General features: G+C 46.1%; 1 protein-coding gene and 1 pseudogene across 3 annotated transcripts in view; one reads left to right on the top strand and one right to left on the bottom strand.

Annotated features, from left to right (window-relative positions):
• The first annotated feature begins 3,363 nt into the window (after positions 1-3,363).
• On the top strand, positions 3,364-3,885 carry LOC116085273 (annotated as a pseudogene).
• A 3,358-nt stretch (positions 3,886-7,243) lies between these two features.
• Positions 7,244-16,136, bottom strand: part of Nfatc4 (nuclear factor of activated T cells 4) — a 13,841-nt gene continuing 4,948 nt past the window's right edge. The window contains exons 4-11 of one of the 3 annotated variants that reach the window (XM_031361704.1): positions 15,600-15,763; positions 15,099-15,271; positions 14,566-14,706; positions 13,460-13,515; positions 13,059-13,185; positions 12,330-12,911; positions 7,908-7,987; positions 7,244-7,635 (exon numbers count right to left, since the gene is read on the bottom strand). In XM_031361704.1, the coding sequence (XP_031217564.1) occupies positions 7,588-7,635; positions 7,908-7,987; positions 12,330-12,911; positions 13,059-13,185; positions 13,460-13,515; positions 14,566-14,706; positions 15,099-15,271; positions 15,600-15,763 (1,371 nt within the window). In that variant the 3' untranslated portion in view covers positions 7,244-7,587. Of the gene's footprint in view, positions 7,636-7,907; positions 7,988-11,230; positions 11,620-12,329; positions 12,912-13,058; positions 13,186-13,459; positions 13,516-14,565; positions 14,707-15,098; positions 15,272-15,599; positions 15,800-16,136 lie in introns of those variants that run through there. The other 2 variants (XM_031361703.1, XM_031361705.1) reach the window with 2 other exon arrangements.

Below are 16,136 nucleotides of genomic sequence, written 5' to 3'. Positions count from 1 at the left end.
TCACCTTCCTCCATAACTTATTTCTGAACCAGACACCTTGAACTATTGTCTTGGCTTGAGCTGGCAAGACTGTCTGCCCTTGGTGGCACACCAGGTTCAGTGATTTCTGCCTTGCCTCCGTCCTGGTATACTTTTAGCCCTTGTTAAAAGAATCATGGGATTGCATTCATAAGGATCTACTCTCCAAGTACAAGAGACACTAGAGGACCTTGCTATCCTCCACACCTGGCCCATACCTACCACCATGAAGGCCTTGGTGCACTTTGAACAACTAAGTCTAAGGAACAAAATGTCCAGCTCATCAGGGCACCATGTGAGCTGTGCTGTGGCTTTGCGGCCGCACGGGGGTGGGGGTGGGGGACACTTTGAGGGTGAAAACCTGCAAAGACTGTGGGTCTGTGGGGAAACGGCCAGGCATACTGAGTGAAGATTACCTAGCAGAGGGGAGGGAGGGGCCAAGGGGGTCACTCAGCAGGACTAGAGGTCAGAAGCCATCAGAGTTAAGCAGAATGAAGAGGGAGAGGAACCCTGGAGAATGTCAAATGACTAATGAAAGCCACTCTGACAGGGAGCTCAGCTCCCACTCTCATCCAGTCACACATTAAGCCCTGTGGATTGGTTTGTCTTTCCTTCAACTAATATCTACAGTGTGTCCACCACGTGCCGAGCAAAGTTCTAGACGTCTGGAAGAGAGCGTAGAGGAGACCAGTAGGAACCAGAGTGTGCGCTCACAGCCCTATATCTCAGAGTAGAAATGACAGAAACTGTACAATGATTTCCTTGTAACTACATTAACTATCATGAATAAAAACTAATGCTATATGCCTTGTAGGTTTCTTAAACCAACTGTATTAGCCTGTGTGTGCTAGAGTTTCTCCAGAAATGTTCTTATCATCTAAAAAAAAAAAAAAAAAGTTGGCCAGGCATGGTGGTGCGCTGCTTTAATCCCAGCACTCAGGAGGTGGAAGCAGGCAGATCTATACAAATTCAAAGCCAACTTGTTCTATATAGCAAGTGCCAAACCAACCAAGGCTACATAATGAGACCCTGTCTTAAATAAATAAATAGTGTATACATTGACTTTATTTATTTATTGGCAGCTCTAGGGGGTGATCCTAGGGCTTCAGACATGCTAGATTGATATAAGTGAACTATACTCCATCCCAACCTTATTTTTCCTTTGTATTTTATTTTTATTAGGTGTGTGTGTGTGTGTGTGTGTGTGTGTGTGTGTGTGTGTGTGTGTGTACATGCCATATCATGTATGTGGTGGCTAAAACAACTTTCAGGAGTTAATTCTTTCTACCATGTGGGTCCAGGAGATTGATCTCAAATTTTCTGCCTTTACTCACTGAGTCATCTCAGTGGATTTTACTTTTTATTTTGAAACAAAGTCTCACTGAGTTTCCCATCTGTCCTTGAAGTCTGCTCTGTAGCTCAGCAGGACTTGAATTTGCAATCCTCCTGCCTCCCCCTGCTGGACTCCAGGCTTGCTCCACTGAGCCCAACTTGGACTTTGTTTGTTTGTTTATTTGTTTGTTTGTTTTTCAAGACATGGTTTCTCTGTGTAGCCCTGACTGTCCTGGAACTCACTCTGTAGACCAGGCTGGCCTCGAACTCAGAAATCCACCTGCTGGATCCAAGTGCTGGGATTAAAGGCATGCGCCACCACTGCCCAGCTGGACTTTATTTTTAACAGTAGGTTTAGTTCGGAGCAAAATTTAGTGGCAAGTGTGAAGTTCCCACACATTCCTACCTTTCTTGGCAACTTCCTCTGCCATCAACATCTGCTCCAAGGTAATCAATGGACATTGATGCATCATCATCAACCCAGATTCACAGGCTACATTAGAGCCCCTGCTTGCCTGTGGTCTTACTCTGTTGCCCTCTACCTAACTTGCCTTGAGACAGGGCCCCTCACTGAACTGGGGCTTCATAGTTCTCTGGAATGGCTTTCTGGCTGGCAATGGAGTCCTTAGGATTTGCCTGTCTTCACATGACAACCAACACTGGAGTTACAGGTGAACAATATTGTGCCAGGATAAAATGATGAGAACTCAAACTGGGGTTCCCATCCATGCCGAGCAAGCAACCTTATCCATCAAACCATCTCCCTGAGAAACGAAATAATATATCTAAACAGAGACCTGTGAAGTTCCCAGGAGGAAAAATGGTACAGTCAAGTTAATGTCTTACAGTCAGCTGGCTCATTTGGGTCTTCTCTGGTCTGACCGCGAGAGTCTTATCTTCTGAGATTTATGAGTGCAGATGCTGCAGACACCATTTGCCCAGGCTATAACCAGAGTGAAGTTTATATAGAGGATTCTCTCTATTCCATAATAAACCCAGACTCTGGCTAATTGAAGAACATTAATTTCTCTGTGGCACACGGGCTTCCTCGAACATGCTGAGTGACTCTGTAGCAACAATTTTCCGGTATCATTATCCATGGAGAACATTTGGTGATAGAGGTTGGATATAGTGGTTCAAAACACCAGCTCATGCCATAAATGGTGGCTCGAGCCTGTAATCTCATCCCTTGGAAGGTAATAGGAGGAAGATCAGAGTTCAAGGACAGCCTCAACCACATAAGACCATAGATTAGAAGGGGAATTAGGACACACCAGTTGTGGTATCCAGAATCTACACTCTCACTCTAAAAACCCCACCTTTTCCAACTATAAAGGGTAATGGCCTCTATGATGAGCTATAGGTGAGATGTCCAGTCTAAACAGGACAGAATTCACTCATCTTAGTGGCTTATTACCATGTCTCTCTTTAAAAAATAAATAAATAAATAAACAAATAAAAAGTGTAGTAAACTTGGTGTTCATGAGAAATTTCATTTTATTTTTATGTTAGCAACACTAGCTGATGATAAAATATGATGCCAGATCTCTCCCATCCTGATATGCACATGTGATATTATAAGACACCCCCTCCCACATTCAGAGCATAGCCCAGTGAACACATACCCAATCTGACCTGACTTTCAACTTGTGTTGACCAATAGGATGTCAACTGAACTAAGTAAGACCTTACAACTTTGACTGTCTTCCATGTTCCATTATGGTCAATTAAAAAAAAAAAATTCTGACTTCAGACCTGGGAGACAGAACTAACCAGCTGAACCAGGCACAACTGAACACAGTTCATAAGTGTGCCAGGTGACTGGAACAGAAGTGCCAGGATGAGCCAGCCTCACAGCTGTGAGGAAGTGAAACCAATGTAAGCCACGGAACCGAAGCAGTTCATATTGTAGCCACAATAGACAAAAGTTATTAAACCACCTTGCCAATCAAGCAAACACTTCATCTTAAGACATCAACTCTGGTAGTGAACTGAGGGCATCATGATGTAGAGATGGGGACTCCAGTGACCCATGCCTTCAGGGACTTCAACGTGGAGAAGCGAGTGGAGCAGGAGATCAGCAAGAGGAAGCCCTCCATGACACCCAAGCACCTTTCCACCGGAGGCCTCCTGCAGGAGCACCTGAGTCAGTATCCAGAAATCGAAGAATTTTCTAGAAAAGATAACAATCTGCTGTCATTACTAAGAGATGTCTATGTCGATTCCAAAGATATGGTGCCTTCCTTACCGGTAAAAGATGCTGAACCACGGCAAGAACCAAAGGAATTCAGACTGCCAATAGGAGATCACTTTAATAAGAATATCATGGACATTCCCAAAGGCAAGATTACTGTTGTAGAAGCATTGACCCTTCTCAATAACCATAAACTTTTTCCAGAAACATGGACTACTGAGAAAATTGCCCAAGAATACCATTTAGAACTGAAGGATGTAAATTCCCTTCTCAAATATTTCGTTACTTTTGAAGTCAAAATCTTTCCTCCTGAAGACAGGAAAGCAATACAATCAAAATGAAGAAACTGAAAAAACAATTTCCTACGTGTGCTCCCAAGCTCCGTGTCCTTGTTTTTCATGTGTTAAATTTTACAAGTTACTGTGAGTTAGTTGAGGGCCATAATGTTGAGAGCTCTTTTACCTCTTCAGGATTGTTCATACAATTTTTTTAAACTTATGTATGTGTAGTTCCTGGGTATATGTTAGCAGTGTTGATCATGTGGCCCAAATGATTCAATATTAAGTTTCACTTTCCAGTTTAGGATGGCTTGTTCTTTGTAGGAGACATTGAAAACAAGAGCCCTTGATTCCTGTAAGACTGGCATTGGGTTAGAGACAGATAATCAGCAGGGAGACAGAGTGAATATATTTCCCAAGTGAAGAAAGAGGAAACTGAGTGCAAAGGAAGAAAAATATATATTACTACTCTAGAGAATAAAAATCCATGAGGGTTTTTTAATGTTTTAAATTGGTTTTAAATATGAAATAACTTTTAGAAGAATTAGTGATGTCTGTGACATACTAGCTGTCTCTCTCTTGACAAACCGAAATAGGTAACTTGAAAAGTTTTCTGAGAGGCAATACTTAAGACTATTTGAACAAATAACTTCCTTTAAATTTAGAAATGAGAGAAATATGAATGAACAACTCAAAATAAGAGGCTTCAATTTAATAACCAAACATTTATACTTGTTTTCATCCTAGGAGAAAAAATAGAAATACCTGATGGAACCTAGAAAGTTACCGACTCATTCACTTAAACTCCGGAACATAACACATTGCAGTAGTAGAATCTCAGATGAGGTAATATGAGTTTGGCTCATTCTGACATGTTATACCTGTAGTTCTTGGCCATATTGTTTGACCTCTCTGAAATTGAATTTCTATAAAAGTATAACTGCCTTATGTAAATTCCAGGATAACAGTGAAGAATAAATGACAAAGACTAGGCAAATACAAAGTCTTATAGTTAAAATGGGTGTCTACAGAACATATGACTGAGTTGTCTGTAGTTTACGATGCAAGGAAACCAGAATTTAGGTTCCTACTAGTGTTTTAATTTATTCTGCCAAAACGAAACCCATTTCAAGAGGACAGAGTAGAGTTGGGGGAGTTGGGCTTGTCCATATTCTTTCAAGGGAACAGACAGACATAACTTGCCTTGAGATTCCCCTGGAAAAGATGTGGAAGATGAGAGGAATCCAGCATTGTGATGGAGAGAGGCAGGTGTAACAGCAAAGATGGGGGATGACTGGAAAGTTTGTAAGCTTTTTTAGATCTAGTTCCAGTGAATAAACTATACTTACTTGGGTTCAATACAGAACTTTAAGAGAAGATGCTAATTCTAATCATTGCAAATTATATTGGTAAGTGCAGTCAGAACCATCTTCCTTTAATTCAAAATGAATATGTGAATCAGTAGTACTGACTTATGTTTCCTGGGTGGCCAGCAGATGTAAATATGGTTTCTTATCTGGTATCACAATAAAATCCTTCCATTTTACACATTAAAAAAAAACAAACAAACAAACAAACATTAACTCCTAGTCGGGCAGTGGTGACACATGTCTCTAATCCTAGCACTTGGGAGGCAGAGCAGGTGGATCTCTATGATTTCAGGTCCAGTCTGGTTCACAGAGGGAGTTCCGGAACAGCCAAAACTACACGAAGAAACTCTCTCTCGAAAAGAGATCAACTTCCTGAGTGTGGGAAACATATCTTTGTTGATATTTCTAGAGCCTATCATTTTCTACTGCTTAATAGTGAATAACTTCTTTATGAGCAAACTCATAGAGCTGTACCTCAGACTTGTGACAAGGGCAGCAACTGCAGAACAAACTTCACCTTGTATCCCACAGAAATCTTCATCTGATAACCCTATCCAAGTCAGAGTTCTCCAAAGAAACAAACCAACAAAAGAGAGTCAAGAACAACTGTGAGACTTATTAGCAGAATTGGTTGATGTGACTGTGGTGGTTTGAATAAAAATGAGCCCCAGAGTTTCATCTATCTGAATGCTTAGTCACCAAGGAACAAAACTATTGGAAAAAATAGAAGGATTAGGAGGTGTGGCCTTGATGGAGGAAGTGTGTTACTGGGGATGTGCTTTGGGGTTTCAAAGCTCATGCCAAGCCCCATCTCTCTCCTGGCCTATGGACCAGGATGTAGCTGTTAGCTACCTCCACAGCACCATAGCTGCCTGCAGATCAGGTTCTGTCAGCCGCTGCTCTATGCGTCCACAGTGCTGCTATGCTCCCTGTCATGATGATAATGCACTAAGGCTCTGAAACTGTAAGCAAGCCCGCAATTAAATTTCTTTTCTACAAGTTGCCTTGGTCGTGGTGTCTCTTCACAGCACTTGAACAGTGACTAAGACAATGATTATGGGAGCTGGAGAGATGGCTCAGCACTTAAGAGCACTAACTGTTCTTCCAAAGGTCCTGAGTTCAAATCCCAGCAACCACATGGTGGCTCACAACCATCCATAACTAGATCTGACGCCCTCTTCTGGAGTGTCTGAAGAGAGCCAAAGTGTACTTACACATAATAAATAAATAAATCTTAAAAAAAAAAAAAGACAATGATTATGAAGGAAGGAATCTCATGTTCTGCCATCTGCAGGCTGAAGAAGCACAGAGCCTGTGGTAAATTCAGGCCAGATTCAAAGACTTGAAAGTCAGTAGCTCTGATGTCTGAGGGCAGGAATTGTCCTGGCTCAGAGAGACTCTGCCTTCCATCTACCTTTTTATTATATTCAGGTTCTCAGATGACTGGGTATCCCCCTCTCTGAGGCTGGAATTGGGGGACAGACCTTCTATAACTTAAAGTGATAAAGGCTTTCAGAAACACCCCCTCCAGATTTACCCAGAAACAGTAGTTTATGATCTTTGAATATTCCTTAGTTCAGTGAAATGTGAAATATCAAATTAGCCACCACCGTGGACATGGTGATACACACTTTTTTTTAAAAGATTTATTTATTTACTTATATATGTTAGTACACTGTAGCTGTCTTCAGGCACACCAGAAGAGGGCATTGGATCTCATTACAGATGGTTGTGAGCCACCATGTGATTGCTGGGAATTGTATTCAGGACCTCTGTAAGAGCAGTCAATGCTCTTAACCACTGAGCCATCTCTCCAGCCCCAGTGGTACACATTTTTAATCATAGTACTCTGGAGAGGCAGACAGATCTTTGTGAATATAAGGCCAGTCTGGTCCACATAGTGAGTTCCATATGAGACGAGGCTACACAGTAAAACCCTGATTCCAAAAAAAAAAAAATTAAATAAATAAAAAGCTACCACAAATTCTCATGAAAAGAATGTCTACTTAAAGATTTTTTTTTACAATTTGTTTATTTTTATTTTATGTGTTTGTACTATATGCATGAATGAATGATGCATATGGAAACCAGAAGAGGGCAAAGCCAGAAGAAAGGTAGCTCCCCTGGAATTGGAGTTACAAACCATTGAGAGCCACCATCTGGGTGCTGGTTATCAAACCCACGGTCATGCAGAGAAGCAGCCAGGAGTCTTAACTGCTGAGCCATCTCTCAAACCCAGTGATAGCTGGGAATCACAGGAGCAGGGAGCTTCATTTGCAGAATTGTTCTGATTGCTTTAATTGATGTAGGAATCCCTACTCCCAAATATGGGCTGTCCAGATGCAAGGGGCATAGCAGATGGGATGGTGTTTGCCTTCACTCTCGACACTGCTGCTCATTCCTTCAGTGATAGCAGAAGATGTGGGGGCAGGATGTGTTCGAACTTTAGAAGGGAGAAAATAATATAAAAAACAATCCAAAAACTCACCTTCTCGGTTCTGAAAAGTCATTCTCACTGTGTATCATCACTCTGAGTCAAGGCAGATCAAGGCCTTGGTCCTCTCTTCCCCTGCCCTTTGCTCCTAAGAGACTGTGGACACAAAAGACTTCTCTCCAAAGCTGAATAACACCCTTAAAATCTTAAAGAATGGAGTAAAGAAGGAGATGAGTGGGAGCAGTCCCCAAATTCAGCCTCTCATCCTCCTGTTCCCTTACCCACAATTCACTTCTTTGATTCTGCCCTTCAGATGAGGCGAGGTGGCTGGCTGTAGCTGTCCTGAATAGGGTGAGCAACCCTAAGAGAAATAACATAGTATCCAAATGAAATCCGACTCTCAGGAGCTTTGGTTAACAGAAGTTCTTTCTCACTGGAAGGCTGCTCTGCTGCCATCATAGGTGTGTCCATCAAACAGGGTCTGGCTTCATACACTTTAATCTGCAGCAGGCACAACCCTCACTCTCATCTGTATCTTTTTTCCCAGAAATCCTCTTTTCCCACTCACAAGCCAACCTAGAAACAAACTTGACCTTGGGCTCAGCTTTGAACATTTCCACAGCAATATATCATTTCTGCCTCATAGCTCCTATTGTCCACCTCACTCTAGTCTCTAGGCAGAAAGGCCTCTTCTCTCTAGAGACATTACTGGACATTCAAGATCAAGGCCCCACTGCAAGACATTGAGTCATTGCACTAGAACCTTGCAGAAGTCTTCCTCACACACCCTGTATCCGCAATTTCTGGGATATGTGAGATGACAATTCTGTGTAGCCTTTTTCTCCAACACAACTCAGAAAGTCCAGCAGCAAGGTCCCAGGCCTCAGAGAACTGGCTCCAAGCACAGCCAAAACCTCAACTGGAAGGCAGCCCGGTTCACTTCTCTCCAAGTACCTTGAAGGCCCTAGTACCTCCAGCCACAGGAGCTTCAGCAAGTCCCAAGAGTGGCTGCTTCAGCAACAGGGCTCCGGGATTCGCCTGAGACCAGCCTTGAATTACCCTGTGAAATGAACTAACTTCTCTAAAGAAATCTCATCTGTGTTAAAGACCCTGGAGATTAGAATTTCACAATGTAGAGCAACAGGATGCTGCTGACCAAGGGCCAAAATTACCTTGGGCTATCTTTAGTTCATTTGGTAGCTGTTTAAAATCTCTCTGTGTACCCTACCAACATCTCTATAGCTACTGGATAAAGCTCTTGAAACATTAATTGAACTTAGCCGACTGCTAGATCCACACCAATTCTAAAACTAAGAATTTTATAATCTGCAGCAGAAATCTTTCTGTTGTTCTGTAGCCCACCTGCCTGATGTAGCCACCCATGTAAACACATCAATTTATAACTTTCTTTTTCAACTTTTTTTTTATATGTGACTTTAACTTCAGGTAACCTCTTTCATAGTGGAATATGTCATTCGAGTCATCCTGGATCCTTGTCTGTGGTCACTCTTGTTTATCTCAGAATAAACCATCTCTTATTCCATGGGAACAAAAGCTGACCAAGTGGATAGAGCAGGTGAGGGGAGAGATAGGTTGCAATGAGAGGCTCCAGCTTTACTTCTCCATACGACCCCCCCCCCCTTAGACCCACACAGATGTGATTAGGACAGGGAAATAAAACTATGTTGGAATCAGACACGTTTTAGTTCTCAGCTTTCTGAGCTGAAGAACTGCCTACCGTGTTCTTCAAAATGCATGGACCCAGTGGGCATAGCAGTCACTCTCTGTAACCTCAGTGAAACAGGACTGCAGCAAGTTCGAGACCAGCCAAGGCTATATAATTGAGTTCCAGGCTAGCTTGTCAAATAAATAAACAAATTGCAGATACCTCCCCAAATAAATAAAAACAAAATGCAGATATCTGGGCCCCAAACTTCAAGAACGTAACTGAGTAAATTAGAGGTTGCTCAGAAGTCTACGTTGAAAAAAAAAAAAAAAAAACAAAACTAAAACAAAACCAGAGACCTGGGGATAGAGCTCAGACGGTAGAGTGAGTGCATGCCAAACATAAACACAGCCTTGGGTTTTACTCTCCCAGCACTGCATAAAACTGGGCATGGTGGCTGACACGTCTATTCCCAGTAAGAAGTTCAAGATCATCACATGTCTATGGTCCAATATGATACAATTCCAGCTCAGCAGACTAAGAAATCCTCCAGATTGACACTTGGTTGCTGCTCAATAAATATCTGGCCATAGCTGGTGCTAATGTCCAGGCAGGGGCTGAAACCAGCTGTTACAGGAGGTCTGTGATGGTGGGGAAGAGGAATGTCCACACACACACACACACACACACACACACACACACACACATGCACGCACACAAAGGCTTTAGCAAGCTGAGCAGCTGATGTCAATTTGGTTTGCAGCAGCTTTGCAGCAGCTTGTGTTCTAGGGGGGAAAAGAAACTGAGTACGAAGCAGCAGTGGGCAGAGGTTAGAGCTCACTTGCAATTCCTCAGTCTTCCAATCATGAGCCAGTTTCTGTGGCTTTCCAGGGACTTCCCAGGGCTATCTGGATTCTCCCTGTTTTCCAGGAGTTCAGGAAAAGTCCCAGGGCTGGGAGTGTTCAATGGACATGAAACGTCCCCAACGGCCTGGAGGTGAGGCAAGATTTCCAAGGACTGGCTCTCAATGAATGGCTTAGGTGTACACTCTCAAGGTGAGTGGGATCCATGCAGCTGGTTATGTACTGTATCTACCCATGTATACCAGGCTTTAGGTAAGCAGGTAGATAGTCTGACTTTCCCTGGCTCACTGCACCTCAGTCTCATAGAGGGCCCAGATAGGGCACAGAGCAGGCTTCCCACCTGGATCTGTTAATGACAATGGATGTAGCAGCTATGCAGGAGGCCAGCATGGACATATCTGCAAGATAAGCCTGGAGCTCATGCTTGCCTTAAACCACAGGAATTCAGAGCTGTTAGGATAACGGCTTAGCTTCCTGCAGTCTACTTGCTAATGCACAAAATTTCCAGACTGGCCTCATAATCATCAAGGGTAGGGGACTCTATGGGTAGGCCCATGCCAACTCTTCCTTGCCCTCCCCCTCACTTCAGAGAACAAGCCTCAGGGGCCTGAGTCATCTGGGTTAGCCCGTCCAAGTGTGCAGTGGGATGGGAATCCAGGAAGGCAGTGTGCAACAGGCTGCTGTGGAGCTGTGTGACCTTAGGCAAGCCTGTTTCTCTCTTTGAACCTCAGATTCCTCTTTGCCTAAATGAGTGAGAAACTAGGCTGGTGTTTTCTCACCCTGACTGTAAATCAGAATCAACTGTGTGGTGGCAACCTGAGAACTCAGACTCCGAGGCCTCATCTCAAAGCCAAGGAACCTGAACCTCCAGGGAGAGGAAAGAAGCCTGTGGAGGTTTTGAATCTCCACCTCAGGAACCCCTGTGCGCAGCCCCCAGGTCCCCTCCATTAGGAAGATTCTTAGGGTTCATTACTCCAAGCCAGACCCCATCTCCTCCCAACTTCTCAGGCTCCTTGGGCCTAAGCTGGAGTAAGCTTACACCACCCCCTTCTCCAAAGAGCTCTGGAGCCCGAGGCACTGGTCAGCGAGCAGTTTATTACCCATCCACCTGTCCAGCCTGCCAGCATCACAGCCTGCACAACCAGGACATCATCTCCATCCCAGTCAGTTTTGGCCTCCAGTCTCAGGCTCCACCCTCATCCCCTGTCCTCCACACCCTCAGGCCCTTTCAAGGCAGCACCAGGCCTGGGGGGGCCACACCTTAGCCAGGAGAAAAAGGGGATACAGGGAGATAGAAGCTGGGCAAGGAGAAACTAGAGTTGGCCCCAAGCTTCCGGAGCCAGCACCCCAGTTAAGAGGGCAAGGGGGCGGGGCTTCTGGGGCCACTACATGTGGTTCAGGCAGGAGGCTCTTCTCCAGGACGTGCAGGGAAGCCACTCAGGTCTCGGCCAATGATCTCACTCACTGTAAAGGAGGGGCAGTTGAAAGATAGGGCTAAGGCAGGTTTTTTCCTCTCTCAGAGACCGTCCCTCCCTTCAATTCCAGGCAGGCCTCCAGCTAGGGCACCTCTGAATTCCTCTTTGGCAGGGCCTCAGTTTCCCCAATGTCTCATAACAACTGCTCCTAACTAAATTTTGCCCAACTCCATCCCTGCGGGTTCCCAGCCCTGCATCCTAGCCTTCTCCTGTCATTGGCCTACATCTGTGGCAGCAGGTCAGACGTAGGTGTCGTCAGTTGGAGAAAGAGACGAAATGGGAAGGTCTCCTTCACCAATGTGGACTATAGTCACCAGAGAAAGATAAGGGGAGGGGGAACTACTCAGTCTGGCTTTCCACAAGCTGTGTCCCTCCCTGAAACTCACTGCCTGGATCTACAATTCAGGGAACCAGACGGAATGAAGGGTCTTGAAATACTTCTAGGGCTGAAATTTTATGATTAGGGCAGAGACAGAAAAAAGGCTGGAACAGATACTTTGTGTGCCCGTCAGAATTAAGTTGCTAAATTCAGGTGGACACACACACACACACACACACACACACACACACCAAGAACTTGCTCCTGAGAGACTAAGAACGCCAAGTTCCTTGACAGCCAAGCTGCAGCCTTCAGCAAACATGCAGACTGATCGATCTCTTGCATTCACTCACACTCACAGCCCCCAGTCCCACACCCACCTTCCTCCAGGGTGATACCCTGGATAGGTACATTGTCTCTGAAGCCGCTGCTGTAGCCACCCCTGGATTTCTCCTGCTCCGAAGCCCCCTCCCCAGGGGTATAGCCTGGCCCCACCTCATTGTAGCCCTCAGCAGGTAAGGGGTGGACGGCACTCTGGGGGTGGAAGGGGTCTTCAAGTGGTGGGGAGGAAGGCAGTGGAGGCCTAAAGGGGGCCGGAGGGGAGAATGGAAGCCCCAGGGCAAAAGAGGAGCCCTGTCCTCCATATTGATCACCAGGAAAGGGGCGCGGAAGGAAGGAGACTGAAGGTAGGCGGGCACAACCTGTGGTACCCCCACTCTCAGGGAACATCCGCAGGCCGGATCTATAGGACGGTGGGGGCCCCGTCTGGGGGTACAGAGCGGGTGTGCTATAACCAAAGCCTTCTGACAGATAAGGAGTCTCATAAGCAGGGTCTTCGTGGGGATAGGAGGGGTAAGGGGGCCTGGGCGGTGAGAAGTCCATGTCAGGGCCAAAGGGGGGACCCGATGTGGAAGGGAAGCCCCGGAGAGACGAGTCTGGTAGAGGCTCCTCCTTGAAGATCACTAGGAAGATGAGGAGGCAGGAGGGCTGGTGAGGTTCTGGCCACCGATTCACACCTCCCGCCTTCCCTCTCTTCCCATCCACCTCTGAGCCCATCACGTCGGGGTCTACACCCTCTGCCCCCCACCACAGGCAGTCTTAGAGCGCACCAGGTAGGAACTTGAAACTTTGGGTAGGACTGCGCTTCCTCCGCCCATTGGAGACATAAAAGTAGACCTGGACTGGCCGGGATACCCTCTTGTTGCTATACTCAGGGATGGTCAGAGTCAATGTCACCTAGAAGAACAGAGGATGGGACAGAAGTCCTTGGAGGTCTCGCATCATCCCAATCTTTCTGTGGACCCAACCCTTAGCTCCTAGTTCCACGGCTGAGGAGTAAAATCCATTGCCTGGAGATCTCCCTACTCGAGCAACCAGACCTTCTAGTCCAGAAAAAGTTACTTTGGATGCCAAACCCATGGGTAAGGGGGCTCTTGAGAACTTCCTGGTTTCTTCCACCCTTTACCCCACAACCAGGTTGGGTCCCCCCGCCCCCAGGGAACACTGGTACCTCACTGCTCTGCAGCCGGTTCACTGTGGCCTCTTCCTCCCACTGCAGTTTTCCATCTATTTGGGAGATAAAGAGCTTCAGCCCCTCTCTAGGGTCCACCCCTGCCCCAGTCCTCTGCCCTGTCTCCTCCTGCTGGAGTCAACATCAGACTAAAAAGGTTCTTAGTAGGTCTGTCACAGAGTACACTGGGTGTTTAGCCAATGAGAGAGACAGGACAGAAGGCAAACTAAAGCAAAGGAAATGGCTGGGACATGGAGGGGGTCAGTGTTAGTGTTAGCAGCAGCCCAGGAGCTCACCTACTAGCCCACACAACCCCCCACCTGCCATGATACCAGCAAGATGACAGTAGGGAGGAATGGGCCCCATCCTGAAGGGATGCGCTAAGACCAAGGCCAATAGTGTGGAACCTCTAGAGTTTCTCTAACCTGACTCCGGAGTGCTAAATGTGAATCTTGGGGCTGGGCCATCAGTGAGCAGCGTGGGATGGAGAAGCTCACAGTTTGGTGGCTGGACCCAGACTTCTAAGCCTCCCATTTCTCCACCCCTTAGACTCATCTTGGGGTACCCCACAGGCTCTCATAATCACAGCTATGCTTTTTTTCTCATGACAGGCCCAGGAGAGTCTGTAATAGTGTGAGTTCTTTCTTCAGATACTTTATCTTCACGAGGGTAAACCATCTCCAGTTCCTCTTCAATAAGCAAGGTGTTCATTTTTTTTAATGATTTATTGATCTTTAGTTTTTATTTCATGTGCAGTCATGTTCTGCCTGCATGTCTGTCTGTGTGAGAGTGTCTGATCCTCTGGAATTGGTGTTACAGACAGTTGTGAGCTGTCATGTGGGTGCTGGGAATTGAACCCAGGTCCTCTGGAAGAACAGCCAGCACTCTAAACCGCTGAACCATCTCTGCAGCCCCAGAGATACGTATTCTTTGCTCACTGTCCTTGGAGTTTTAGATTGTGGTCACATCCATCTCCCCATGAGAAATTATACACAAGGAGAGGTAGATAAAGAAACTGGTGCGTAACTTTTGTTTTGTGACAGTGTCAGAGTTTCACCTGTTGGTTGTTAGCTCTCCTTCCTCTCCTCTCCCCAGTAGGCACTCACCAGGGCCCCTTTCAATGAACACCACTTTAGAGTCTGGCAGGAAGTTGGAACCAGTCAACACTAGCTCCTCCCCTCCTCTCACGGAGCAGGCACTGGGGTTGTAGGCCTCCACCTGGGGCAGCTCCTGGGCTGAGCGCTGGGCTGCAAGGAAATATATGAAAGAAGCCTGGCTGGGCTGAGTGGAGAAAAGACAACCCCTCTCCACCACAAGAAGCCTTAGAGGAGACCTCCTTTTAGTGACAAATACAAAAAGGTAAGCAATAACAACATGAAAGGACACAGCCTGTGTAAGGACTCCCGTAGCAGACACAGAGCAGATAGATACAGGTTCATCTGGCATCCCCGAGACAGAGTCTATAGCAGGGGCAAACTAAAATACCACCTTCACCTCTCCCTCATCATTGTAGAACAAAAGCTGAGACCTCTATCCGACTATCCAGGACACAGTGCACAGGATACTATGTAGCAGAAATAGGTGGCAGACAGACAAAAGAGCTGCAACACACAGAACTGGCCAGAGCCTGTTTGCTCACAGCACTCGATGGGCACTGATGCTGCTTGCACAGAGACGACCTTCCCGCCGCCCTGAGGCACGTGCACACGGAACACCAGCCGCACACGCGTGTTTTTGCGCCCGATGTCTGTCTCACCCTTCCGTAGCTCAATGTCTGAATTCCGAAGCTTCAGGATTCCAGCACAGTCAATGCTGAAGGCAAAGGAGAGATGGTAAGCCTTTCTAGCCAAAGCTGGGACAAGGACACATTTTCCCAGAGGGGACGTCCCCTTGCACTCAGTCTTCGGACCATGAGTGTCTAGGGGTGCTTAGAGGGACTATTTTCTAATCTAGAGATGGCCTCTCTAGAGAGCTCCCCAATCTCAAAACTACCGTCCTAAACATTAAGGATAGAAACTGGTGGGGGGGGGAGGGATGTAGCTTAGTGGCAGAGCCCTCGCTGAGCATATGCAAAAGCCCTGGGTTCAATTCCCAGGAGTTTATGGGTTAAGGAAGTGGTTCAAATTCCCTGGGGGCTTACTTGGCAGCCATGTTGTTCTCTGGGAGCAAGGTCATCTCCAACACTTTGGTACCGCTGACTACAGCTTCATAGCTGGCTGTAGCCACCATCTTGCCAGTAATCCGGTGCACCTGGTAGAAGGCATGGGGCCGCAGGCTCCTCTCATCTGCAGTGCCAATGAACATCTGTAGAGTCAATGGCTTCTCACTGTAGCCTAGGAGCTGACAGAGGGAGACAGAGGCCACCTATTTGAAAGCCCCAGTGTCTTCTAACCTTTATCCATCCTTGGATTTTTTAGTCCAAGGGCTGGAATGGTAAAAGATAAAGAATATCCTATAAGGGATTCCATGTGGGAAACTGGGCATCAGTTGTAGAGAAAATGTGGCCTGGAGTTCACAATGTTATTCTTGGACAGCCCAAACTGGGCTGGGCAAAGGAGGAAGAGCTTCCAAGAAAGATTAGCCCAACTCAATATAGAGAAAACCTAACTCCCAGTGACCTTTGGCCTCAGTTGAAACCCTCCCCCACATCTGGCAAGTCACCATTTTCCAAAGTAGA

This window comes from Mastomys coucha, unplaced genomic scaffold (genome assembly GCF_008632895.1).
Source record: "Mastomys coucha isolate ucsf_1 unplaced genomic scaffold, UCSF_Mcou_1 pScaffold9, whole genome shotgun sequence".
In the NCBI taxonomy this organism is placed as follows: Eukaryota; Metazoa; Chordata; class Mammalia; order Rodentia; family Muridae; genus Mastomys; species Mastomys coucha.
Note: the sequence above shows the minus strand (reverse complement) of the source record. Positions and strands in the feature narration are given on the sequence as shown.